This window comes from Anguilla rostrata, chromosome 10 (assembly GCF_018555375.3).
Source record: "Anguilla rostrata isolate EN2019 chromosome 10, ASM1855537v3, whole genome shotgun sequence".
Lineage (NCBI taxonomy): Eukaryota > Metazoa > Chordata > Actinopteri > Anguilliformes > Anguillidae > Anguilla > Anguilla rostrata.
In genome coordinates, this window is record NC_057942.1 from 21,998,461 (window position 1) to 22,026,178 (window position 27,718).

General features: G+C 42.4%; 1 protein-coding gene and 1 long non-coding RNA gene across 11 annotated transcripts in view; one reads left to right on the forward strand and one right to left on the reverse strand.

The window, feature by feature from the left end:
* The window catches only part of LOC135233773 (uncharacterized), a 392,830-nt gene that overhangs the window by 99,928 nt on the left and 265,184 nt on the right, over nucleotides 1–27,718 (forward strand). The gene's annotated exons all lie outside the window — the stretch shown is intronic.
* On the reverse strand, nucleotides 192–27,142 carry brd3b (bromodomain containing 3b). Of its 10 annotated transcripts, none has more exons than XM_064297549.1 (13): nucleotides 27,017–27,142; nucleotides 22,820–23,143; nucleotides 22,411–22,548; nucleotides 22,001–22,145; nucleotides 19,437–19,612; nucleotides 18,851–19,222; nucleotides 10,035–10,163; nucleotides 8,946–9,137; nucleotides 8,460–8,528; nucleotides 7,176–7,405; nucleotides 5,199–5,482; nucleotides 4,615–4,740; nucleotides 192–3,115 (listed from the first exon to the last, which is right to left on the reverse strand). In XM_064297549.1, exons 2-13 carry the CDS (start codon nucleotides 23,018–23,020, stop codon nucleotides 2,994–2,996), a joined length of 2,184 nt encoding a protein of 727 aa, XP_064153619.1. In that variant the 5' UTR covers nucleotides 23,021–23,143; nucleotides 27,017–27,142; the 3' UTR covers nucleotides 192–2,993. The 10 variants fall into 10 exon arrangements, with proteins under 10 accessions (XP_064153619.1, XP_064153618.1, XP_064153616.1 ...); XM_064297548.1 differs by having other exon boundaries at nucleotides 192–3,112; nucleotides 8,931–9,137; XM_064297546.1 differs by having other exon boundaries at nucleotides 8,931–9,137.

Here is a 27,718-nt window from a genome sequence, read left to right on the forward strand (position 1 = left end):
ATTAGGCCAGTGGTGCAACATGTGCAATTGCACCAAGCTTTAGAAAGCACTGGATATGCGAGAAACTATCAGCTCTGAAAGTTGAGAATTTTGTGGATTGCCCAACACTTGTGCTTGCTTGGGTCTGTGGAACCTGACCAAGTGCAGAACAGCAGGCCATGCAGTAAGCAGAAAGTGAGCTCACACATTGGTACGTTTCTGTGGTTTATTTACGAAAAACGAAAAGGAGCTTGAGTCACAGAAACCCCAGGTTAGCAGTTACATCAAATATTAGCTTCTAACTCCACCCCCCGTTTCCCATAACCCTGCCCTCTTAATGACCCCAGGGGTCTCTGCTGCAATAAACAAGCCTAAAACTACTTACACGGAGTCCTTAATTTTTCTCAATGACTGACATTTACAGGAAGATACTATAAACATCTCAAAAAAAAAAAAAGTTTTTAAGAAAGTTACAATAAACCTGCATGCACATTACATAAAAAGTCAGTTTTGTTTATTTTTATATATAAAAAGAACTATTATACCTTGGCCAGGGCCTAAAAATGACTAATAAATGGCGAATATATATTTATATATATACTTATTTTTCAGTCTTTAAATTCTAGTGACAGCTCTCAGGGACCTCTTCGCTGTCTGCAGAGAAATGTATTGTTTATTTTTAACTATTTTTTTGGATTTGGAAGGTCAAGTTCCACCAGAGTGCATACCAGAGTGCTGTCCTCCTCCTTGCAGTGAAGAACAGCATCTCAGTTAAGCAATAGCACACAAGGATGGAAAGACAATCCAGATTCCACCCAATGGGACAGAGAAGAGGAAATGTTACAAATGCAGTTGTGGTGGGGGTAACAGAAGATCACAGATCAGCAGACAGAACCAGGGCAGATATGAACATTCAGAGATCATGTTCAGCACCCAAGGAAGACTCACTTGTGTCCCACGCCAGGGCACAAAGCCTTTCCTTCCAATGTTCAGTATCGGATACATATACACAAGAAATAATAACACCATACAGAAGATAAATGCTTTCCACTTCCTGTTTGGAATAACCCAGAGAAATCAGGGTATAGTTTGTTTGAATATGTACCAGTGACACATAAAAGATTCATTTGTATTGACAAGTTACTGACATTGTTTTCTATTTACTAAGGTATTGGCATTTTCCTCTTCAGCACATAAGTTTTTTCATTGAAGTTTCACTAATAGCAGATTGGCAGCTCACAGGGCCAGGAATATAGAACCTTCTGAAAACTGACAAACACAGAGAAACCTCATTCCCAGCCCACCCCCCCACCCCCACCCCCACCCCCACCCGCCACCCCCCAGACATCCCTGTGATGGTACCAGACGTGTCAAAATACCACTTTTAACAAGATGGAGTATTTAAAACACACAAAACTACAAAAAGCAACTATTTCATAACAAGGTGGTTTAAATAGTTTAAATACTGAGGCCTAAAATCTTAGCACTGGACTAGATTTTTTCCCCCTACTTTTTCTTTTTTTTTTTTGCTGAAAAGAAAGTTGGTTTTAGTCCATGGTTAAAATACACAAATACTGCACCATTGTAACAAAACTAACAAAACAAGGTCAAGTTCACACCCCAGCTGTTGTAACAATCGTACCCAGATTCAAAGAGCACTGCACACCTCTCATCTGTACAAAGGTAAGAATAGTACTGTCACATTTTTTCCTATCCCTGTGCTACTTATGTCCATTTGAAAGGCATCATGCTGTGAGGCGTTATGAAAATAGTAGACAATTTGTAACAAAGGTGAGGTGGGGGAGGGGGGGCAGACAGATGGGCTACATACAAAACTGCAAAGCGTTCTTGAACATCATTAATGCCACAACTGAACCTAATTCACTACATCAGAACTTCCTCAATACTTCAAAAACAGGCTCTGCAAGTGATCCTCTAGGAAGCGTGTTACTGCCTTGGCCTGCTCCGCTCTAACTGCCTGGCTAATAGGAAGGAACACGAAGAAAGACAGCAGCAGATGATTAAACATCAACAAGGGACACGTACCCAATATTATTTTGCCGGAACCAAAAAGGCACCAAACCATAATATGAAGCAAGTCAATTCCCTGGAAAAGAGGGTCTGTTGGCATTTAACTATCAAAGGTGCCAAGGTACAAAACCCTGCTCCACAAGATTGCCCCCTAAGCAGACTAGGGAAAGACCCACATGTACAAGGGAAAAGGTGATTTGCCAATTTCCATAATCTCTGTGAAAGTGTTATTTAAAAGCTAAAGGCATTTCTGTCATCCCATGCATATTAAACCATATTTTAAAGAAATAATTTAAAAAGGGAGATTATACTTGTATGTAAATATGCACAAGAGCAGCTTTTTATGGAATGTGGATAGGGTTGAGAGGTCATTCCAGAAGCCAACATTGATGAGCCACAGAATAAATGACTGGTGACTCATTGGTGAACTTTCTGTCCTTGTGGCAGGGCCTGATGTTGAGGTCATAGCCCCCTGCTAAACAACAATTCAAGATTTTCTGGATTTCTTTTAAAAAGTCACAGAGTTCCAAGTACACATTTTAAAATGAATTAATCTTTCAGGACCTTAAACATTATTCCTTTCTCTTTCCTGATTAAACTTAAAATTTTTAAAATTGCCATATTGAGAACTTCTGATGTGGTGTTCTTATATTCTCCAACTATTATTTTTTTTATAATTATATATATATAAAAACCTTTTAAATATTCTCAGCCATGGTGGTATGTTTTACTGTAATTTCTTATAAAATGTAAGTCTTAGAGAGTGAAACAACCATGACTGCATACAATGTAAATACAAAACAATAAAAAACAAAAGAAAAAGGAGTAGTTCTAAACACACTGGGCGGTTCTGGGATCAGTCCACGTTGCAGCTGGGCTGTTGTGGGAAAAGTCTGAGTGAGGATGGGCTGTTCTGGCATCAGTCCGAGTCACTGCCGAGCTGTTCTGGGATCAGTCTTAGTCATTCTCCGGCTGTTCTTGGATCAGTCCGAGTCACTGCTGTCCGAACTGGAGCCGCTGGAGCTGCTGCTGCCCGTGTCGGAGGAAGAGCTGCTGCCGCTGAGGCGGGATGGCCCCCCCGCCTGTGCTGACCCCCCCTTCTCTGCTGGGAGAGAGACACGTGTCACACGCTGCCACGCCCAGACCAATGGCCATTAAACATGCAGCCAAGTCTACACAAACAGCCGTGCCAACACAAATGAACACAACCATGAACAGCTAAAACCTAGACCCATACCTAAAACAAACAGCCACATGCACAAGAACATCCAGGCTGTTCTTCAATGCTGCCTTGGCCACATGAATAGCCAGACTCACACTGCCACATCCACATGAAAGCCACACCCACATTCATGCCATTAAAACAAGCATACCCACTCCGTCACTCAGTTAGACACCAAACATACAGATTATTTCATGTTCCCCGCCAAATCACCCGCCCGACGCAGCTACACACACAGACACACACACACACACACATACTGCATGAAAAAACCCCCCTCACCCATGATCAGATCATAAAGTCAGCTAAAATGTGGCCTGAATTAGCCAGAAACTAGCATTTGTGGCCCAATAATCAGAGTGAAAACCTAGATTCGATTTCCAGCCCTGTTATTCACTGTGACCAGGCAATAATAAGGCTGGATGCTTCTAGTTCACCTTGGTCGTAGATAGTCAGCTCAACCTGGTTATGCAGTAAATAACATAGCAACCTTATGTTCTAATTTGCGAAAGTGTTTGGGCTCATCTAAATAATGCCAAATGATACGTGCAAGCTTTTTGTTTCTGATGCTTTGTAGCATAGGTGATCTGCTGTGGGTGTGGGTATGTAGCATTCTCCCTTCCAACCAAACCATCCCCAACTCCCAAATATTCCTTCCTTTCCCCCCAGCACCCCGATTCTAGCCATGGGGTGTGTGTTTATGTGAGCGTGTGTAAAATGCTTCTTGAGCAGAGGAATGAATGCGCGCATACAGGAGCACTGGAAGAGGCAAAGCAACAGGAAGAGAAGCAGAGGAGCGGACACCTCCTTTGCCAGCAGAATGTAGCTACACCCCCCCCCCCCCCCGCCCCGCCCCCACCCTCCATGGGCCTTAACGCTTCCATGACTGCAACATTACAGATCTTTCCCCATCAGCACAAAACAGCTACTTCTGACCTAATGGCGATGTCATTGTGGGGTTTCTTTTCAGATTCAAGAGACTTCCTGTCCAAACGGGAAGAAAGAGCAACCATAACAGGGCTGCCAGTTCCAGAGTACCGCTTACTTCCTGTTCCACACTGGAAGTGGTATGGTAATGCATTCACAGTAAGGGACTGGAGGGTGGGAGAAACGTCCAGTTAAAAAGTACTTGGACCTAGGGTTGGACTAGGCCATTATATTTTACTTTAAAAATGAAAGAAATGAGAAGAGGCCTTGACAAAAATAAGTGGAAAAAAATAGGCGAAATCCCGATGGAACAATGGGGGGGGGGGGGGGGGTGAAACACCCCGGAAAAAGGAGTAAAATGAGTTGTCCCGCCATCCTGTCTGTCTTGCCAGATCTCTAAGCTGCAAGCTCACTGGCCAGCCTGTGGCGTGGCTCCACCCCTCAGACATGGGTACCTTTTTTGGGCGGGTTCTTGTTGTTGTTCAGGTGTCCGCTCACGTCCTGTAGTCTCTTTTCTAACTCTTTCTTCTTTTCCTGAGCGAGCTCTTCCTTAGACTTGGCGCTCTTTTTCCCTGTGCCCTCTGCAGGAGACACACAGCGGCGCACAGTCAACACAGGCTGCCTGCCTGCGCCACGCTGCACAGCCACACAGTTAGCCTCTTACGTTCCTCTTCAAATTCTATTTTCTAACTTTCTTTTCCAAACCCACATTAATAATGGCTACGCTACGTGTTAGATAGTGAGGAGCTAGAAGGCGGGACGCTGCTGCAATTCCAGAATTCACTTGGCCTGGGCACAAGGCCTATATACGAGTTCACAGAATTAAAGATGCACAGTCCACACTAACTAACGTGTACAGGGGTGGGGGTGGTAGGGTGACTCCAAATTAGAAAGAAAGAAAAAAAAGAAAAGAAAAAAATGCAAGAAGCTGAAAGCACCTAAAGCTGGAGAAGAAGGGGGTGGGCCAAGAGCAGACCGCTCCCCCCCAGCTCTGCAGATTGCACTTGTTGGGGGTTGGGGTGGTGCTCTCTGAACTTACGTAAAGGTTTCCTCTGCTTCTTCTGTAAACAGGACTTGACATATCGCTCCAGCTCGCGCAGCGTGGAGGGCTTGAGCGTCTCGAAGTCGATCTCAATCTCGTCAGGGTTGGAGTCCCGCAGCGAGGGCTCACGTGACTGGATGATGTGGACGACGCGGCCCAGCTTCTCGCCCGGCAGCCGGTTGATGTCCAGGCTGAGCTGCCGCTTCTCATCGTACGTCATCGGCAGAGAGTCCTCCCCATCCGACTCATACGCTGCAGTCTTGGCCCCCTTCTTCGGCTGCCTGCAGGTTTTGCACACGGTGGAAATTACGGCTTTTTGCCCCAGTCTCGTTTCTGTCCTCTCTCCCCCTCCCTTAATAGGCCTCAGAAGTCTGACGTAACGCAGAGCAAAAACCTTGCCCATACATGGAATTCCGGTTCAAAGGGAAATTTCTCTATGGAAAAAATGAATGGATTTTCACATAACCGTCCCTGTCAGTCTGTGATTTAAGCTGGAGTTTGAAACTTTGACGTTTTTATCCGGACACATTTTTCTCTTAAATGCTTAAATGGCACTGGATCTGCTGAATTCCGATGTTGTTTTTCAACCGAAACAATTATTTTGCTAACAAAAAATAACTGCTGCGCATGTTATTTACGTCACAGCTCTTGCTCTCACTAACGAGAATACCAACGATAACAACAATAGGAATAATAAAGATGTATACAACGATATATACAACTGTAAAAAATAGAAAATTTATAATTTATTACACTAACGGGAAACAACGGGAAGAAAATGGTTTTCGCACATGAATCGAAACAGCTGTGTGTGATGTTGTAATTGTGTCATCTTGGGTGGCTAACCACTTAGCTGTTAGCAATTGGCTTTTTAAAATGACACAGAATTTTTTTAGATTATTAAAAATGGATAAAAAGCATTATTTTTTCATATACAAAAAAATGTCCCAATGTAATCATTTATTTTAAAGGAATTCGGAAATCGCCATTCATTTGTCCCATAGGGGCATCTATTTTTTGAACCGGAAGTCTCGAAAATGCTAATGAACCCGAAGGGAATGAGGACACGACTTCTGAGGCCTATTAGGACCCACAAATCAGGGATGCTAATGATCTAGCTCAGATATATGTACACTGTACATTAATATTAAGACTTTATGAGACAACCTGAAAGGCAATAGTCTTAACTGTTGATTAACATAATTCATTCATAATTAACAACCAGCATGAAGTACTGTGCTAGTACTCTGCTACCAGCTCTGCAGGTCCCAGATACTGGTGCTACAGCATTTAAGACCACTAGGCAAACATGAACATGGTCACTGCACTGACATTGGCACGGGCAGAGCAATGTGTGTGAGATCACTGCACTGACACGGGCAGAGCAATGTGTGTGAGATCACTGCACTGACACAGGCAGAGCAGTGTGTGAGATCACTGCACTGACACAGGCAGAGCAGTGTGTGAGATCACTGCACTGACACGGGCAGAGCAGTGTGTGAGATCACTGCACTGACACGGGCAGAGCAGTGTGTGAGATCACTGCACTAACACAGGCAGAGCAGTGTGTGAGATCACTGCACTGACACAGGCAGAGCAGTGTGTGAGATCACTGCACTGACACGGGCAGAACAGTGTGTGAGATCACTGCACTGACACAGGCAGAGCAGTGTGTGAGATCACTGCACTGACACGGGCAGAGCAGTGTGTGAGATCACTGCACTGACACGGGCAGAGCAGTGTGTGAGATCACTGCGCTGACAAGGGCAGAGCAGTGTGTGAGATCACTGCGCTGACACGGGCAGAGCAGTGTGTGATATCGCTGCAGTGGTGTGAGACTAAAATGAACACGCTTCATACAGCTGTGCACCCAAAGCTACATTTAGATGCACTAGAATTACTGGTAATGGGCAGGTCTGGCTGGACACAGCAGGACCTAGGAGGATGCATGTGGTGGTTGGGGCAGGGCACTACCTGGTGCCGGTAACGGTGCTGTTGGCTTTCCGGGCCGGGCCCTTCTTCTGTTTCGCAGGCAGAGGGACGCGCTGCTTCTTCTCCTCCTCTGGCTTCAGCTTGGCCACTTTGTCTTTCTCTTTGTCTTTCTTCTTCTTTTCCTTGTCCTTCTCTTTTTTTTCTTTCTTTTTCTTGGGTTTACTCACTGGGGCCTGTGACAGAGCAGCCAGCTGCTCGTGAACTGCTTTCAGCTGGAGAGAGAGGCGGGGAGTCAGCCTTCAAACAAGGTGGGGTGAGGTGTCTGTGTCTGTCTGTCTGTACATGTTTGCTTGTGTGTGTGTGTATGAGATAGAGTATGTGTCAATGTATGCATAAACAAGCATGTATGAGAGCATGTGCATATGCGTGCCTTTGTGTGCGTTTTGGGGATGGGGAAAGGTCAGGAAGTGGGGGACAGTTAATGGAGCCATTATGAATAATCATGTCTCACTGAAAAATGCGCACGGTAAAGCTTCTCTGTAAAACAGCTTTCCTTTCATCATTTCTAGGCTGTTTTACTCATCATAATTCACAAATACTTTACTTTTAAGTTGAAAATCACATTGCTTACCTAGTGCTTCACTACACCAGTGACAAACGATTCCAGACACGGACATCATACTCTAATCTATGGCTTATTACTGCACATCGTTCTCAATTCGATTATACATTCTGAGAGTAAAGACAAGCAGCAATTTGGGATAAACGTACTGTACAATTTTAACAATAGAAACCTGCACATGTGTAACAAACCACATTTCTTTCTCTCAATGCCCGATTGAAATGTTTTGGACAAGGGAGCGCACTGGGTAAGCAATTGGAGAGGTCTTTAATCGTTTGAGACTGCCAAACTGAGTGCAAACGGCTCTAAAGACCTCCAGAAGACCACAAATTACAGCTCAGATTACAACACAAGGATACAGGTCCCCTACAAACACAACCAATAAGAGAGAGGGGAAGGTAAGTCACATTCTTCCTCTCTGCCCTGCCCCCTCCCCTGTCCTGCCCACCCCGCACCTCCCAAGTTAAACTCACGGCAACAAAATCAGAATCTTTGGGGGAATTGAAGAGAGAAAAAGAAAGGGGTAGGTCTGCCTTTGGCCCAGCTCCCTCCTCCTGTTCCTCCTCCTTCACCCCTTGCTCCCTCATTCCAACCCCCTCCCTCCCCCTCCCGTCCCACGCCTTAACCCTCTACCGCTCACTCCACAGGGTGCAACAAATATAAGGAGAAGTTAGTGGGGGACCGTGAAGGAAAAGGCAAATCACCTGAAAACGTTTGGCACACCCGTTTTTTTTCCCCGACCTGTTACCATTGGGGTGCTCCACAGAGAATTGCTGGTAAAAAAGCCAGAGTGAAATGAGGAAGAGAGAGATACTCCAGAGAATCAAGTTAAAACGATACCACAACAGGCTACTGCACTTCAATCACAGCGACTGCACTCTAAAACTCAAGAGATATTACACTGCAATGATGCCTTCATTAAAAAAATGAGTTTAAAAAAGTGTAGCATGCAAGCCATTTAAACCAGGTCTAGAGAGAGAAGTATGTGGCGGTAGAGGGTTAAACTTCTGTCCAATCAAGATTTGTGGCTGTGAGGTTTGTATGACTGTTGTGTGAGAGGGAGGGGCCTAATAAAACAGGGAGGTGACCAGAGGTTGGCCCACCCCCTGCTGCGCCCCCCCCCCCCGTCCCTCTACCCTCGGAATGGGGTCTTGATCCTCGGTTCTGAAACCCACCTGTTCCGAACCCACCTGTTCCTGCAGCTCTGCGAGCCGGGTGGCCCGCTCCTCCTCCGAGTCTGAGCTGTCTGAGCTGGAGCTCTCCCCGCTACTCCCGCTGCTCTCCCTGCTCTTGCTCACCATGCCCGCCGAGGGTGGGGCCGAGGGCGGGGTCGGCTCTGCCGGCTCGTCCGGCATTTTGGCGAACCGCATCTCAAACACATCCTGAGAGAAGAGCAGGGGAGAGGGAGGGGGAGAGGGAGGGGGAGAGAGAGAGAGACAGAGGGGAGAGAATTAAATTATGCAAGGGAGAGATTTAACATTTAAAAAGGCTATGTTTAAACAGTGTGCTTTGTCCCAGTCCCACTGAGAAGTGGTCAAGAGGCTAACAAGCAATTTAGCCGACTAGGATGAAAATAAAATTTAGGTTCTGCAAACTAAAGGACAAAATCTATTAGCTAGCCACTGCACCACCCAGGACATAGTAAATAAAACCCACAATAAGTAATAATTATACAACAGCTAGCTAGCTAGTGAGTTAATAAGCTGGGTATTGATAAACAATATTAGACAACTAGAATGCCCAATCTAGTGATTCATCTATGATATGCAAAAATTATGTATTTTACCGTACACCTGCAGCCTTCATACAGAACTTCTAGCAGTCACTGCTTGGGAAGAAGCCACATTCTTGTTCAAATAAATTACACATGCATATTAAGAAGCACTTGGTAGTTGGTACATTGCAAGTGTGGTGCTCCGATTCACCCAAACAGTGTCATCCATGAATTTGAGTGCCAATCACTTGATAAAAAAATACAATGGCTGTGATACAGGACTGCATGCTCACAATTTACTCCCTTTCCCGGTCCACATGCAGAAAAGGCCTATGCAGGTAATCAGTCACACTAAAACAACCCAAGCAGTGTCTCAACTCTCAGTTAAAGTGACCTGAGCAGCCTCACATTCATGTGAATAAACCTGAGCAGCACCTCAACACTCAACTAAAATGACCTGACGACATTCACATGCCGAGCAGTGTCTCATGCCAACGTTAGAACTGCGTGAGCAGTTCGTTACTAGCAAACGGATGCCGAGCGAGTTGCTGGCAAGGTCTCCCACCTGCAGCTTCCTGGCCATGGCAACAACCTCATGGTCAGGCGGGTTGTACTTGTAACAATTGGAGAACATTAACCGCACGTCGGCCGCAAAGCTCTGCGCGTCCTGGTACTCGCGCTCGTCCATCTTTTTCTGCAGGGGAATAACAGCTTGTCAACTGTATTGTGTGGGTGTGTGTTCACTGACTAAGGCTTGGTAGAAACAGTCCGTTACGAATTGAAACCGGCACCAAATTTCCAAGCACTGGGAATTTGCCACAAAATGTGCATTTCAAATCCACTTATTGGATACTTAAAATGTATTTTCAATGGCATTCACAATGAGTAAACTGCAAGGGGCAGGACCTGCTGCGCTTATGTTTACGTCGCTGGATACGTAATACATATGCATCATCATGCCAGCAATAGGCCATGCCCCCAGAATGGGGTAAAATTTGTTGTGCTCCATATAGTTAGTATAAGCAGTCAACGGATTATCCAAATTGTAAGAACTCAGATATGTTGTTGTATGGTGTGCTGTACAAAAAACAAAGCCAAGAACTCTGATTGTTTATTTTTTTTTTAAAAGACGTTTTATGTCCTCCCATGCAAAAATCAGAGCCAATGAGGAGAAAAAAATTGATTAAGGCCAATAGACGTGATGGGAAAGCCAAAAAAAAACTGAGATCCTGAATCAAGCCACATCTATATTTGTAGTAAATTAGCCATTTTGTCCCCAGTGAGAACTTATAACTTTTATTACCTGTAGCTAAGAGGCTGTGACAGAGATAGTCATTTGAATGTTTGAACATTTGTTTTTTAGGATGTGATGTGACATTTAATTGAATAGCTAGCAACGTTACATTTCACATCAGATCCTATTATGATAATTGATTTTAACCAAGATGCTTTTAACTAACATTATTAGCTATCATAATAACGTACGTTTAAAGCAGTTTTTAGCACGGGAGCACGGAAAACCTCAGATCTGGGTTCTTGTCCTTGTTTTTTACAGCCCACCATACAACAATGTTTCAGCATTTTTTATAATCTTGATAATCCATCAACTGACAATAATAGATGTATAGAGCATAACAGATTGTTTTCCCCCATTGTGAGCATGGCCTTCTTTGTTTGATGTGTTTGGTTTGATGCGTTTGAATACCTCAATTTTACTTTTTTACCAAATTAATTAACTTTTTGTGGCCGTATTAATCTGCTGAAAATAAAGGTGGTTTTGTGTACAACACATTTTTGTTTCTTTTCATACTCAAACAATATGACAAGAATCAGAACCAGGATTCAATAAGAATTTGATAAGCAGAATGGGAATGGTAACTATGAAATCTAAACGATACCAAACCCTGACTGTGCTGAAGGCGCACAGCGAGTAGTGTGTGTGTGTGTGTGTATGTAGTATCATGAAGCAAGCACACAGCACAGGGGTCTGCAATCCTGGTCCTGGAGAGTCACATGCTCTACTCCACTCTACTTGTTGTTACTCTGTACTTAAATAAGCACTTAGAGCAGTTGAGTACAGTTAACTCACTGCACCTGACTACGTGGGTGTCTGAACTGGGTCCCGATCAAGGTGAAAACAAAAACTGGCAGTTTGTGTGGCTCTCCAGGACCAGGCTTGCAGATCCCTGGTATAGCACCTGCTATGCATGTATACTACGTGGTCAGCGCAGACTTGGGTTAAAAACATGGCCATTTAAATGGCATATTTGGATTTCTAAATGCAATATTAAATGCATTTAATATTTCCAAATACACTGGCCCAAACAAATGCATCACTTCTGAAACAGTTAAAACCTACATTAAAAATCGTTAAACTGAATACACAGCAGGCCCACATGGCTTATTATGATGACAATATGGACATACAGAAGTTGTGCAGTACCATGAATCCTTGTTGTAATAACACGAAATAAGATTCTACAGTAAAGCAGTGAGTAGATGAGAGCATTTCTAAACTAAGCCATGCGCTCAAGTACATTGCAGATAACATTTAAAACATTTGAAAGACTACACAATTTGTACAGTGAGCTCCATAATGTTTGAGATAGACATTTTTTCTTGATCTCAAACAATTAACGTGGTTAAAGTGCAGATTCTCAGCTTTTATGAAATGGTAATTTTTAGCACTAGGACATAATAATGCTATGTAAATTAAAAGCGGTCATGTTTAGTACTTTGTTGCATATCCTACACATGCAATGACTGCTTGAAGTCTGTGACCCATAGTGATCACTAGGCGCTGAGTATCTTCTCTGCAGATGCTCTGCCAGCAGGCCAGTACTACAGCAACCTTCAGCTCCTGCTCGTATCATGGACTTGGTGCCTGAGGTTTTCTCTTAAGCATATGAAAGATATGTTCAATTGTATTTAGATCAAGTGAATGACTTGGCCATTCAAGAATTTTCCAATTTTTGATATGTATGTTTGGGATCATTGGGACCAGCCACTTTTCTTCTTACCCACGTGCGTATGTTTGTGAATTTGGATCATTCCAGAATCCAGGGGCATGCCCGCAATTTTCTATTTGCATAATGCAACACCCCATTTCTCCATATAAGGACGGTCCTGTTGCAGGCTCAGAGCATGGCTGAGAGATAGAGAAGTGAAGAGAAAAGGTGAACCATGGCCCCTAATGGTAAAAAAAATAAAAAATTTACTAATGCAGAAATAGAAGTGATTGTTTCAGAAGTTGAAGCCAGAAAAGGCATTCTTTTTCATAGCGTTTCCACTGGAGTGACTGGTGCGAGGAAGAATGAGGCTTGGGCTGCAATAACTGAGGCAGTGAATGCCGTGTCTGCTGAGGGACGCAGTAAAAAACAAATCAGCTCATCTTGAATGTTATTTTCCAGAATATTCAAAACAGCATATGCACACTTTACTGACCATACAAACAAATTACAACTGTAATTATACTTCAGATGAATACAGGTTTCCGTGAATAAATAGCCTAAACACAAATGCTTCGGGTAATTACTCTGTAAATGCCAAATGAAATCTCAGCTGAGTAGAACAGATTTCCGAGTTACTTCGGTTACACGGTTCCTCGTGTCATCATTCAGCCCACTAAGATTTTGAAGAGTCGCCTCTACATTAGGTAGACAAGAATAACTTCCATTTTTCCGGAATCCTTCACTCGGTTGCGCAAAATGGGCACTGCTGCATTTTCCACGTATTCTAAAGTTTCCCCTGCAATGTATCACCCTTTATCGTATTGCTTGGGAAAAGTCCCACGTCTGATTTGCAGTGGTGTAGGGTCTGTGGGAATACTTGCATTCTACAAAGCTCAATACTGGAATGCCGGTGTAAAGCTAGAGAGTGCTAATGCTTTTTTTTGGGGGGGAGGGGAGGGGGGGAAATTAAGGAGTACCCTATTGTTGACTCTGAGTGGGAGCAAGACACATTTTTACTATTAAATATGATGTAATTATTATTATTCTTATACAGTTAATTATTATTATTACAAGTAATACTTATGATAAGATTAATTAATTAATTTTCTAATTAACTGTTAGCGCACAGCCCCTAGTGGTCGGCACACCGGCGTGCCGAGATTACTAAATTCAAACATTCGGTGCTACTGCAACCAAAGTGTGAGTTAAAAACAGATACGCGTTGTTTTAGTTTCATTAGTAGACGATACACGACAGCTATGCCGAAAACGGAGTTTCGCAGCCCCACCATTGTCGCTCTGGTCGTTCATTTAACACGCACCCCCTCCCTGCAGTCTCATCTAAAAAACACCCCCCCCTTGACATAATGGACAATATTGTCTATCTTGGCATTCATAAAAATATTCTTTCACCACTAAAAAATCATATTCCGTCATAGCAACAAGATAAACCTGACAATAGCACCTAATATATGCCTATACAGCAGTGAAAATGCTGCTCACTGAATAATGAAATAAACGAGAAAAAGTTTTTAAAAATGATACCATGTCATTCTACAGTCAATATCTGAGACTAAATATTGAATAAATATAAAACCTTACTGTTGGTTTCACGTGTAGAGATGTCCCTTTTGAGACTGCGTGGTCATATATTGTCTTGGACAATCCGTTTGGGAAATATACGCGCATCTGTGACGCCTGGGTATCTTCCAAAATAGCTGTGCGTAATACCACACCTGTTGTTTAGGGTGTCGTCGCCCTTTTTAGTACAGTCTGGCTTGATTGACAATTAATTTATTCAGTAGGCGAGAGTATAAGCTTTCTAACGATGTATAACATGTCTAATTCTGCTTTTGGAATAGCGTTTTATAGGTCAGCGTAACAGAAAATATTCTTAGCATCGCATTCACTTACGCATTCACTCTGTTAGCAGACAAATATGGTGCACCTAACGAAACGTGGTCAAGGATATTTCGTAATTTCTTGGAAAATACTATTATTATTGAGGACTTCTGAACATAGCTAAGCCATATGTTTGCTGATAGACCTAGCTGACATCGTTTTCTGGAGCAAAACAGAAGCGAATAGAACAGTATCATTGATACTGTCTCTGTCTCCATCTACTGAACATAGAGGAGATTTCATCATTGCTATGTAAGTATTACTGTTCAAAATACTTTGGTTATATACGTTATTTTTGAAATTGAGTATCTTTAAATAGGTTAGTGGTGTCATATAATGTGAATATTTCACACTGTAATGAAAGCGTTAGATGGAAGTATAATCGTTTTTGTGAAGCATGCAACAGTGATGACGTCAGAGTTGGAACATTGCCAAAACGTAGTGGACGGTTGAAAACTGTTTTCATGTTGTCTCATCCCCATACAAGAAAACATACGAGAGTACAGAGTATAGAAATACACACAAGTTAATTACACATTTAGGTACTGTACCGCATTGTGACAATATTTTTGCATTATTTTTTTAGTCTGATAGCAATGTTTCATCTTAAACCTTCATAAGGGGCTCATTTATATGCTTTATAATGGACAAAAAGCATTTTATTCAATTTTGGAGAGATTTTGGATATGCTTCTGGACACCTAGCTATTTTAGACCACTGTACTGACTGAAAGCTTGTTATTCCTTTTTGAAAATTATGCAACAGTGATTTCCTTGAGTCAAAACAATTGATTTGTAGTGAAATACGTGAATATGTTGTGATTTACAACAATGCATAATTTAGACATTTTGGATAGATTTGGAGACGCTGGGTACACTGCTTAGTTGTTGCTTCATACATCTATAGTAGTTCTACATATCCACCCTTAGATTTTATGAACTTGTGGTCAAGAAGTTTTTGATCTAGCACATGTATAGTTTAACCTCCTGTATATATGCAATCTCTCAGTATTTCATTGCAAACTTAAAAAGTGCAAATTTATTTTTGATTTTTTGTCAAAACAATTGCATTTGTGGCACTTTATTTCTTCCAAAATTATGAATATAAACTAATCTGCATTAGTATTGTAAATTGTACAAATGTCTTACTTCATTTAAGCCATTTTTCAAGTCTCTGTGGTGTTCACATCTGGAGTTATAAGGCTTTAAATAGGGTACCCCCTAAATGGGCAAGGATTGGTAAGATTTGGCTCGTGCGCTAAGGGGTTAAAGTGACAATCTCAAAGATTTCAGTTTCGTTCTCTATGGCAGTGCCAATGGAGAGAAGCGGTAATTGCAGGTGTGTTTTTGGACCTCACTTCCCATAGATCCAACTGGATCCAACCAGTGTCGCCTGTGTGACGTCAGTCAGTTGGCACGCCAACTATAACACTTACTATTTACTGAATAAAAAAGTTGTTATAAAAGTAACGTTACGTACATACTCATTCGTTGTCTAACATTAGGCTAACTCAAGATGTCTTTACACTGCCGAGCCGGGTTAAAATGCCATAGCAAACCTGGGGTAGAATTAGTGATGATCAATTTCTGCAAACGTTCTTTATCCACCTTTTGCCCGGTATGAACATCTTTATACTGCAGAGAAGAATTTGCGGGATTCGCTGTGGCTCGTGCAATTATGTATCTCGTGCACAATAAGCAGTCTTTTTCGTGAATGATTGTTGTGTGGTATTTTTGAAACAACTGCCTTGCAAAATGTTGCCCCTGGTGTTTCTGGTTTTGCTAGCTAAACTGTTTGAGAATAAAGCTGAGCTGGGTGTTAAATTAGCAATCAGAACAAGAAGAATAAAACAAAAACAAAGGAGATTTCATCAAAAAGGGCATAAAGGCTGAAGGAACATATGAGGAAGCGTAATAAAATAATAACAATGCTAATCCATACTGCCGTATTCTTCTCCTGCATGATGTCTTCAGAAATCAGACCCGGCTCTGCTCCACATACCCCGGCTTTATTCCGATCATTATAATATATTGATGAACTCGATGGCAATGTAAATAACGGTAACATTAAGGCCAATTCAGATCAATGATTCGCAACGAGGTGAAATGGTTTTAGAATGTTACAGAGAAAATTGCAACGTTTACAATCAGACGTCTTGGAATTTTACAAGTTGCACCCAGTCTCGTTGCGAATCATTGATCTGAACTGGCCTTAAGTTAGCTACACTGCAACGTTGCAACAAGGTAGCATTGCAATCGAGAGACGGTTTGCGAGGTCGGTACCGGTCGGTAGCGTTAGCTAGCGTTTTTTTCTAATTGTTAGCCAACATTAGATTGTGTTAATTACATTAGCTAGCTAGCTAACGCAACGTTACCTGATATGAAAGATGGATACTGTGCGCAACGTTGTCTAAACTAATTTTGTCTTGGTAAATAAATGGTAAATGGACTGCATTTATATAGCGCTTTTATCCAAAGCGCTTTACAATTGATGCCTCTCATTCGCCAGAGCAGTTAGGGGTTAGGGGTTAGGTGTCTTGCTCAAGGACACTTCGACATGCCCAGGGCGGGGTTTGAACCGGCAACCCTCCAACTGCCAGACAATCGGTCTTACCTCTTGAGCTATGTCGCCCCATGACATGGTCTTTCTTGACATGGTCTGGTAGCTAGCGTTAGCTGTGCAAATAGCTATGTAATTTAGTAAAGTTACATTGTCATTAAATGTAATACGAAATCTACATCAACAAATAATATGATCTCTCATGTTACACAAAAACTTTTTAGGGTTCCATAACTCCCCCAACCCCCCCTTTCTCTGTTATTGTAACGCATGCAGACATCGGAAAAAACAGTACGCTGCTCACACACAAGTCAGTTGAAGAGCAAGCCTGTTGTGTTAGTTCCGCCTACCCTCTCTGGCGGACCAACCACTGATGGGTGATGAAAAACGCGTCACTAACTGTGCGCCGCTTGTGATTTTTTCCCGGGAATGTCACCACAGACACCAAGTTTTTTAATCATAAATTATGATAATAATAATAGTATAAATTAATATAAAAATAGGCTCAATCACCATTGTGTTACCTAATGCAGCGATAGATAGTGACTTAAGACATTTATTTTAATGAAAATCTTCAAGATTATTACCAAGTACATTATTAGGTATGATTAGTAAATATTATTTACAATTTCAAATATTGAACATTTACCCATTTCTACTATTGGTCCAAGATGAATTTACAATTTTTAAATAATAAGACTTGGGGCCTTCATGATTTTTGCGTACGCATGGTCTGAGGCAGCTCAGAAATAACACAATAAGAACAAATTCAAGTAATACCATATTGATGAATCCCACAATTGTGCCTAAAACGTGCGTATGCAGAGTTTAAGCACAGATTTGTGCCTCCGCAACGTTAGTGAATGAGGCCCATTGTCTTGCTGTAGGAGGAAGCGCCATCCAAAGATTTTGAAGACATTTGCTTGAACAGCAAGTAAGATGCTTCGGTACACTTCAAAATTCATTCTGCAGTTACCATAAGCAGTTACATACATCACACGGTTTCCGCCAGTGTATTGCAAGCCTGGCGGCCCACCTGCACACCTTAAGGGTCTTATCTCAAATATTTATGATAATATCATGTCACTTAATAATATAACACTTGATAAAATCCGAGCAGACTTGGTAGAAGAGCTTGGTATGAATATATCTGATGAAATATGGGATAATGCATAGGATAGGGTAAATAGGTCATCCTCATGTGCTCGGCTTAATTCAGTTCAAGGTTCTTCAAACTCATTATAGTAAGGCTAGACTGTTCAAGACCTACCCTAATGTAAATGAAATATGTGATCATTGTCACACAGAAAAAGCAGACCTAACCCACATGTTCTGGTCTTGTAATAGGCTGAACAACTTCTGGACTATTGTATTCCGGACTTTATCTGAAGCATTTGAAAGATATTCAACCCAGTGCTTTGTGTATATATGTACATGTTTTGTTTTATTTTTATGTGTATTTATTTTATTTTACGATTTAATTTGGTATTATCATTCCCTATAGTTTCTTATGTTTTGTATAGGCAGTATTGGGGTGGGTGAGTGGGGGTGGGGGGGAGAAAATGTCTACCGTCAAATCTGTGAACAATACTCATTTTTATGAATGAAAAAAAAAGCGCTATATAAATGCAGTCCATTTACCATTTACCATTATGGTGCCCTGAAATAGGGGGGACTACGTATATAGTGCTGTAATTTCTACACGGTGAAAGCAAAACGTTTAAAAAATAACCTTTGATAAAAGCTGTGAATTAGCACTTTAACCAATTGTTTGATTACAAATAGTCAAGTACAGACCCAAATCAAGAAAAAAAATCTTTGTACTAAATCTTATAGAGATCACTGTATATGATGCAGATCAGGCACAGCATGCATTAGAAGCAAGTAGCGTGTGTGTGTGTGGCATATGTTTGTAGCATGTGTCTGCGTGGAGGGAGTGTGAGTGTGTGATGTACGTGTACGGAGCATACTTTGACTGTGCTGAGGTCCATGGGGTGTTTGATGATGTCGTGATAGTCATGCAGCTCCAGGGCTTCCGCATCCACCGGTTTGTAGAAGGGCCAGGCGTATGCCGCGTGCTTCTTGGAGAGCATCTCCTTGAGGATGCTGTCGCAGTAGCGCAGGTGCTCCGTCAGCTTGCCTTTCTTCCCCGCATGCTGTGGCACCTCACCATCCTCCAAGTCCTTTTTGGGGGGCTTGATGGGGCGCCCCGTGCTCTCTCTCCGGGACACCACCTTCCCCTGCTTGGGCTCCAGGAGGGCGGGCGGCGACTCACTGCGGCTGGCTGTGATGGCGGAAGTGGTGGGCGTGGTGGTGTCCGCTTTCCGCTTCACACCCTTCTTCTGTAGGCAGCGCACGCAAATGTGTGCGCAGAAACAAAGGCAAACAGACAAGACACACGCATTAATACAAGTGGTCCTTCACTGAAATTCTGTCATGGCTGTAGGTCTGTTAGGAAATCTATATGCCTTAACTTTAATCTCTGCAAAGGCTTCCATGGGGTGACTGTCTGCCACACTGCCCCTCCCTGTCGTGGGGAGGGGGCACAGGACTTACTTTAACAACAGGCTGTGCAGGGGGTCCTACGGGCATCATGGGAGCAGCAGCAGGTGGAGCTTGGACTGCTGCGGCGTTGGCCGTGATTGTTGGCACGGGAGTGGCTGCGATGACGGGCGTCTGAGACACCTGTGGGGGGGAGGAGCCGGAGGACACTGCTGCCACCTGTTGGCTCCCTACACACATGCACACACAGATGCACACGCGCACGCACAAGACAAGTGATGGTAAAAGCATAGCTCTCTGCAGGAAAGACAACAATATACAAATATCTGAAAATCCAACAGATTGTTTGAAGGGGAAAATATGCCACATCACAATGCACTAATCAGATACCACGAAATGGCAGTTCCCAACCACCCTGACAACTGAAGGATGATTTACCCTATTTATGCCACATTATTTGAAAAAGCCCAATGTTATGGCAGAACCTAAACAAGTGATTTCAATAACCTTAACCCATTTGCGCACATGCCAATTCTGACCAATCCTTGCCCATTTAGGGGGTACCCTATTTAAAGCTTTATAACTCCAGATGCGAGCATCACAGAGACTTGGCTTAAAAAAAATGGCTTAAATTAAGCACGACAATTGTATTATTTGCAATATAACTTATTAACTTATTATAACTGATTATTTCTTCCTAAATTATGAATATAAACTAAAGTGCCACAAATGCAATTGTCGAGGCAAAAAATCAATCTATTTTTTAGTTTTCAATGATATACTGAGAGATTGCAAATATACAGCAGGTTAAACCATACATGTCCTGGATCAAAAACTCCCTGTGTGTCTCCAAATCTACCCAAAATGCCTAAATTATGCATTGCTGTAAATCACAACATAATCATATATTTCACTACAAATCAACTAATTAACTGAAGAAACTCACTGATGGGGAAAATGGCGGCGTGCATGGACACAGCGGCTTGGTGCTCCCTGAAAAGTTCTTCAATATCAGGGAGTGCCATCGTAATTATGTTGTGTTGTTGCCTTGCACAGCAGTACAATGACAATAAAGTTTCTTATCTTATCTTGCATCATTTTCGAGTGGGAATTACAAGCTTTCCACCAGTACAATGGTCTAAAATAGCTAGGGGTCCAGAAAGATATCCAAACTCTCCAAAAATGAATAAAATGTTTTTTTTCCATTATAAAGAATATAAATGAGCCCATTATGAAGGTTTAAAATGAAACACTGATATCAGATAAAAGAAAATGCCAAAATATTGTCACACAATGCGGTACAGCACCTAAATGTGTAATAATTAACTCTTGTATGTATTTCTATACTCTGTACTCTCCTATGTTTTCTTGTATAGGGATGGGACAACAGGAAAATAATTTTCAACTGTCCTCCACGTTTTGACAATGTTCCAACTCTCAGGTCATCACTGTTGCATGAATCACAAAAATTACTACCAAGAACTACCAACGAACGCTTACATTACAGTGTGATATATCCTCATTATAAAATACCACTAACCTATTTAAAGACACTCAATTTCAAAAATAATGTATATAACCGAAATATTTTGAGCAGTAATACTTACATAGCAATGATAAAATCTTACCTGTGTTTAATAGATAGGGGTTAACTCCAGAAAACAAGGTCAGCTAGGTCTATCAGCAAACATATGGCTTAGCTATGCCCAGAGGTCCTCAATATAATTTTTGAGGACCTTAATAGTATTTTCCAAGAAATTATGAAAAATCGTTGACAAGGTTTCCTCAGGTGCAGCGTCTTTTACTGCTACCACAGAGTGAATGCGTAAGTGAATGTGATGATGAGAAAACTTTCAGTTACGCTGACAATGCCGTAAACAACACGTGGGGTATTACGCACAGCTATATTGGATAGTACCCAGGCGTCACAAATGCGCGTATATTTCCCAAACAGATCGTCCAAGACAAGATATGACCACTGCAGTCTCAAAAGGGACATCTCTACGCGTAAAACCAATGGTAAGGTTGTACATATATTCAATATTTAGTCCCAGATACTGACTGTAGAATGACATGGTATCGTTTTTGAAAACTTTTTCTCGTTTATTTCGTTATTCGGTGAGCAGCATTTTCATTACTGTATTGGCATATCTTAGGGCTATTATCGGGTTTATCTTGTTGCTATGACGGAATACGATTCTTGAGTGGTGAAAGAATATTTTCATGAGTTTAAGATGACACTGCAGGGAGGGGGTGCTTGTTAAATGAACGACCAGAGCGACAATGGTGGCGCTGCGAAACTCCGTATTCGGCGTAGTTCTCGTGTATCATCTACTAATGAAACTAAAACAAAGCATTTCTGTTTTTAACTCATACTTTGGGTGCAGTAGCACTGAATGACTGAGTTCAGCAATCTTGGCACGCCGGCGTGCCGACCACTAGGGGCTTTGCGCTAAGATGTTAACTGATCAAAATACTTATTTGGTGAGTGGGCTGCCATGTCAGTAACTTGCGTGAAATCACCATGGATGCCATAAACATGCAGGGTCGTAAGATGAAAAAAAAATCAGTTCAGGATGGGTGGGTATATTCCCTGTGAATTTGGAGGGGATGGTTACCTGTGCCGGGGGGCCCCCCTGGTTTACGGCCCTTGCTTTTGGGGGCAGGGGGCAGGAGTTCCACCTCCTCCTGTGGCATCTGGGCCACTTTCTGCAGAAAAATCTTTTCCAGCGCTTGTGCCATCAGCACAATGTCGTCTGTGGGCTGAGAGAAAGGCAGGAACAGGGTCAGCGACAGGTGAGAGAAAGGCGGGGACAGGTAGGAGGGGTTTATCCCTTTGAAGAGTAGGTTTTTTAGGAATGTTTTTCTTTTAAGTCAGTGATTTAGAACTCCACTGCTTTCAGTTACCAGTAGTGATAGTTACATCAGCATTAGAAAAAGCAACACAACAGAACTCTAAAATGAAATAATGAAGACGCGGATGCGTGGAGGCTGACCGATGCAGGAACAGCCATGCTTTGCCGCTCACCTTGTTGTAGATGTAGCAGTTGGTGAACATGGTGTTGAAGTCCTGCATGCACTCGCTGGCACTCCAGTAGTAGTTATTTTCCAGTCGCTTCTTAATGGTTCCCATGTCCATCGGATTTTTGATGATTTTATGATAATCCTGAACAAAGCAGGAGACACATTTATTTAATGCAGGTTAAATTACTGTTAGCACAGCAAGCCCAGCACTAAAAATACACAAAAACACACCTATGAAGATACTATGGTAGTATCATAAAAAGAAACCGTTCCAAATGGGACATAGTGACACACATATTTTAGATCATAATGATCAATCCAACTTCTATTTTTAGAACTTCAGCCCAGGGAATTAATTGAACGAATCCTAATATTATCAATAATTCATTTTAATCTGGCTGTACCATACTCACCGGTAGGCTGAGTTTGACAGCATCCACTGGCTGATAAAAGGGCCAGGCAAACTGGTGTTTCCACAGCGTCTTCACCACAACATTCTGCATGTACTGCAGCTGATTGGTCTTCCTGCCTGGCTTGGTGGGGTTGCTGAACTCGGGGGGCGGGGGGTTGATGCCGGGAGGCGGGGCTTGGGTTGCCGAGGTGACGGCCGACATGCTGGCGAGGGGGCTCTCTTTGTGTCTGGGCGTCCCGTGCCTTCAGGGGGTTCCGTGTTCCTCTCGCTGCTCTTTGCTCCCCAGGGGGGACCCCAATCCCATTTCAGGGCCTGACCTTGTACTCTGCACCAGACGAGGAAAGACATACAAATGGGTACAAGTGTGCGACGGTTCAGAGTGTACCGTGTCACCCGCGTAAACTGAATCCCAACCCCCCTCCACCCAAGCTCTCTGCTCCCAGACAGCCCCTGCTTTCAGGCTACGCACTGCTCAAAAGACCGGGAGCACCAAAATCCCAGAAGATGCATCATAGTAACCATAAAAAAGGCAAATCCCTTCTATTGAACACATTTTAATATAGGACTTCATATATGTAATAATACACACAGACTATTCTTCTATTAATTATTATGGTCTCGTATTTCTGGCATATATTTCTGATTTTCATATTCAGCACACTGGCATATATATTGTAATATATATTGTACTTTTGCATATTCAATGTGCTGAAGTGCTCAGCTTTCACATCTCTACAGAGAGGCTGCATTCACTACAGACCCTTGTTTTGGAGAGCAGTCAGTAGTGATATACAGAGAAGTGCATTGTGGAGCACAGTCCAGGGATAACATGCTTAAACCTGACATAGGCAGATGACTGGGAAAAATGTTTCCTTCCCACTTTCTGGAAAGAGGAAATCTCAATTTACAGACAGGCAACCATGGTGTTCTCTGAAAAGTTGGTGAGAAGGCGGAGGCAGGAGCTCAGCCAGAGCAGTGACAGTGCAGCAGCCAAAGGGTCCGGAGACCAAAGTGGCTCTAAACAACACTGACTGTCACTGAAACCATCTCGCTCACTACAAAAGCAGGCCCACATTTCAACTCAAGAGATTCAGTTTCATTCATACCGGAGCCTGTAATCGCTCCAGGTGCATGGGACCACACTTCCACTCAGTTGGAATGAAAGTTTAATTTTTTATTTACAAGCAACAAGTGGAAGTCTAGGTTGTGCTTTGCATCACATGGTAATTTGGAAAAACGTCACCCTGGCCAATAATTCCATGAAGTGCCCTTGTCCAATCTACAATGCTGGCTGTCAAGATGGTCAAGAAACCATGACCAGTTAAGGAAACTGCCGGAGGAATTTTTGCAACGGCGACCGCTGTGAAAGCACAGCCGAGCAATGTGGATCTCAAGGGCTCCAAGCTCATCAGTCATTCAAGCCAAATCTTCCCTTCTACCTCGGCCATTTTTGTTTCTTCACTAAATAGCACCAAGTGTGAAAAGTGAGTGACATAGACACTAAAAGTTGGGCCTCTTTGAAAAACTCTAATACAAATGTGTAATCGCCTTATCATGATCCCCTTCTTCTCAGGGCTCACTGAGGAATCCCGGCCTCCTCCTCAAGCTCTGTGCCTTGTAAAGGTCAACACTACCCTGCTCATTAAAATTTTAATGCTACTCAAATGTTTGTGTTACCCGCAGAGCTAAACAAATCAGAAGTGAAGCCCATCCATATAAAGAGGGCTTTGTTTTCATTGTGGGGAGCCCCAAAGCTGATATGGGACACATGGTCACTCTAACGGGGGGGGGGTGGGGGGTTGGTGATGGGATACACAGTGACTCGTTCACTCAATCATTTATGCGCTTCCCTTCCTTTTCCCTACATAGACACACACTCATCTATGGCACACCTCCACAATATCAGCATGGCCACCACAAAATAAAAAGTCAGTGAATAGCGAAATTATTTACAAGAGATGTGTTTGGAGACATACAGTCATCATAGGCAAGCACAGAAATCCAACAAAGCAATGATAGGTAACTTTTTTGTTTATCTCAAATGATAAATAAAAAATGTATCTGCCCCCCAGTCAGCGATATCACAATCCTGCCCCCTCTCCCCATTCCACAATCACAATATAATTATGCTGTCAACGAAGTGTTATGGCTAACTTTACCCCAGCAGTTTTTCTGTAAACTGAAGGCATACTGAACACATGCCGCCACAGAAGAGCCCCAAACCCCCAAAACCCGGCTTTCTCGCTCCTGGACGAAGAGTGTGGTAGCCTTGACTTTGTCAGAACACCCCTCACCAATTCCACTCTCTCTACAATACAGCCTCACTTGAACCAGTAGCAAAAGCGACTGCAATAACAAATAACAATCTATAAAATAAAAATACACACACAAAAAATAACAGATGCTCAGGAAGCAGTTTGCCAATCGGGTAAGTGATTGGTGAACTAAACAGATTTCAGACCCATGAGATATCCTCGGATCACATGAACATGAGGGGGGAAGACACCATGTGTACAAACTGCCCCTGACATTTTCGGTTTCTCCCAGCAACCCCATAATCATGTTAAATATTTTCAAACAAAACCATCTCCACACCACATACACAAATAACACTTAATATTAGCCTCAGCTCCATCAGGGCTGCATTCACACAATATTGCCACCTTATCCTACAAACATCAAGGATGTCATTCTAATATGGCTATGGTGCTGTCAAATATGTCTACACAAATGTTTAAGACACCTAGCTAGCTTGCTAGTTTGTCGCCCTCATTTTTAGCATGTCAAAAATAAATGTAACGTACTTAACGATGCCGTATTGTGGTTCAAAATAACTAGCATTGTCAGTAGCGTTTCCAACTAGAAGGCTTTTTAAAACTAGCCTAGCGAGTGCACTTAGCTACTTAGTTCTAGCTAGCCAATCCGAAGTGTTAAAGCAACAAAACATGAGTTACTTAAAACATTTTACTAAAACGAGAAATAAAATAGTGAAATTTTTAAAAAAGTGCATGTTGGTTAAATGAGGTTTAAAGAGGGGCGGCATGTTAGTGTTGGCAACCCACACACTAATTAGCCAGCCAGGGGATGTTAGCCAGAAACCGGGGGGCTACTTAGCCAACGTAGCTAGCTATAATGGGAAGCTATTAAATCAAAAGCAATGGATGTATTGTCCAAGTGATTATATAGATTGGTACACATGTAGCAGCTTAACACTGTATAGAGAAGCAAACTACTTATAACTTCGCTAGTCTAGCAATTATAGCTAACTAGCTACCGAACGGGGAGAATTTGAGACTAACATTAGCTAGCTAGCAAACTGGATGCCAAAATGCGACCTACCACAGATTGAGGTAACGTCAACAGTCACTAATGCATCACACAAGCAGCGAGAAATCACAGTTAAGCAGTAGCAACATAATTATGAGAAGATAATATAATGAATACAATGTATCCAAAAAACATTACGCAGGGGAAATGTCTCTAACCTAACATTAGCTATCCGAATTATATTCACTAGTTTCGATCCACCTCTCATAAAACATTGGCAAATAAACTAGCTAGCTAGCTAGCAGCTAGATTTCCTCATTTACCAAGTAAAGCTTAGACTATAAACATGTGAATCCAAAATAGCTTTAAAAGGTATCAAAAAGTACATTGGGGGTGTCCATCACTACGTTTTGATAAGGTTACACGTCGCAGACTGTAAAAATTTTAAGTAGCCTTAACGATGGGGTGCACAGCAAAACCTCAATCATTTTAAAATCGGTTCTCCACACCGCACACATTCTCCTTTAAAAGATGGCGGGCAGGGGAGAGAGAGGATAGTGTGAAACGCAGGCGATCTTATAGATAGCCAGCTAGCCAGCTTCTCCATGACTCCGCCGCTACAAGACCCATCGTATACACGCCAAACTGCAGCCAACGAGAAGTCCAATTATAGGAGCTAGCTAGCGTATGTAACCACCTAATTTAGGTTTTACACTCTCCCAAGATCTGAAGTTCACACACAATATCTTAACCCCAGACGAAGCCAGGCTTTGTTGCATTGTTGCACGGTACCTAGCAAGCCTTATTGAAAAAGACACATAAGCTACAGACCTTGTGGATTTTCTAAACATTCAGATCAGCAAAAGCAAAATGCAATATACCTTTATAAAATAAACACTCATTGTAAAAAAATTATATTTTAATTTATTACTTTTTCCCCTTCTGATCCAACAGCGTTTCCCCTGCAGTCGTCCGAACGGATCTTTTATTTCATCGAAACAGCTATATGAGGCATTAGGAGTCTGTTGCACATGCGCTGTGGCGCGGTGCATTCTGGTCCATGTTGTGCACCAGTAGGTTATTTATATCAGAATATTGTCCTTTATTAATAATCAATACTACATTTCCCAGAATACAATTGACTGCAACGCGTTGGTGTTTTGGCCCACTCAGCACGTCCCCTACTCTGTTTTGGAGAAATAAACGATCGGTGTATGTAATTTTTGAGCCTTATTAATTACCAACAACACTATCTCCATGTTATTTTACTGTACAAACAGGCTTTGCGTTTTTATTTCCTATAACATATTTTGCCGTTTCACTCCCGTCAGTGAAAGCTAGCAAGCTCGTTCGGTAGGTAACAGAAGCTACGCTTCGTCATTTCATCGATGCAGATAGGTGGCGCGTATTGTTACTCGTAAACTCATTAAAACTAACTGAAAAACTGAAACTTAACACGTAAACTGGCTATTTAACGCAGGCTAACTTTCTGCAATATTTCAATAAGCAGGTGGCTTGCTAGCTTGCCGCTAGTTAGTTAGGCGCAAGTGCCGCCATCTAAAAGGAAAAAGTGGGGATCCAATAGTTGAGGCCAAAAGTTTACGTACACGTGAGCGAAAGATTTTCAAACTCA

Excerpts from the sequence above, each read along its gene's own strand:
- brd3b (XM_064297546.1), bottom strand. The coding sequence starts at position 23,020 with ATGTCGGCCGTCACCTCGGCAACCCAAGCCCCGCCTCCCGGCATCAAC. Across the intron at positions 7,406-8,459 it reads GGTGTGCCAAACGTTTTCAG|CTGAAAGCAGTTCACGAGCA; the intron begins GTGATTTGCCTT and ends CTCTCTCTCCAG. Across the intron at positions 5,483-7,175 it reads AGCACCGTTACCGGCACCAG|GCAGCCGAAGAAGGGGGCCA; the intron begins GTAGTGCCCTGC and ends CAAAACCTGCAG.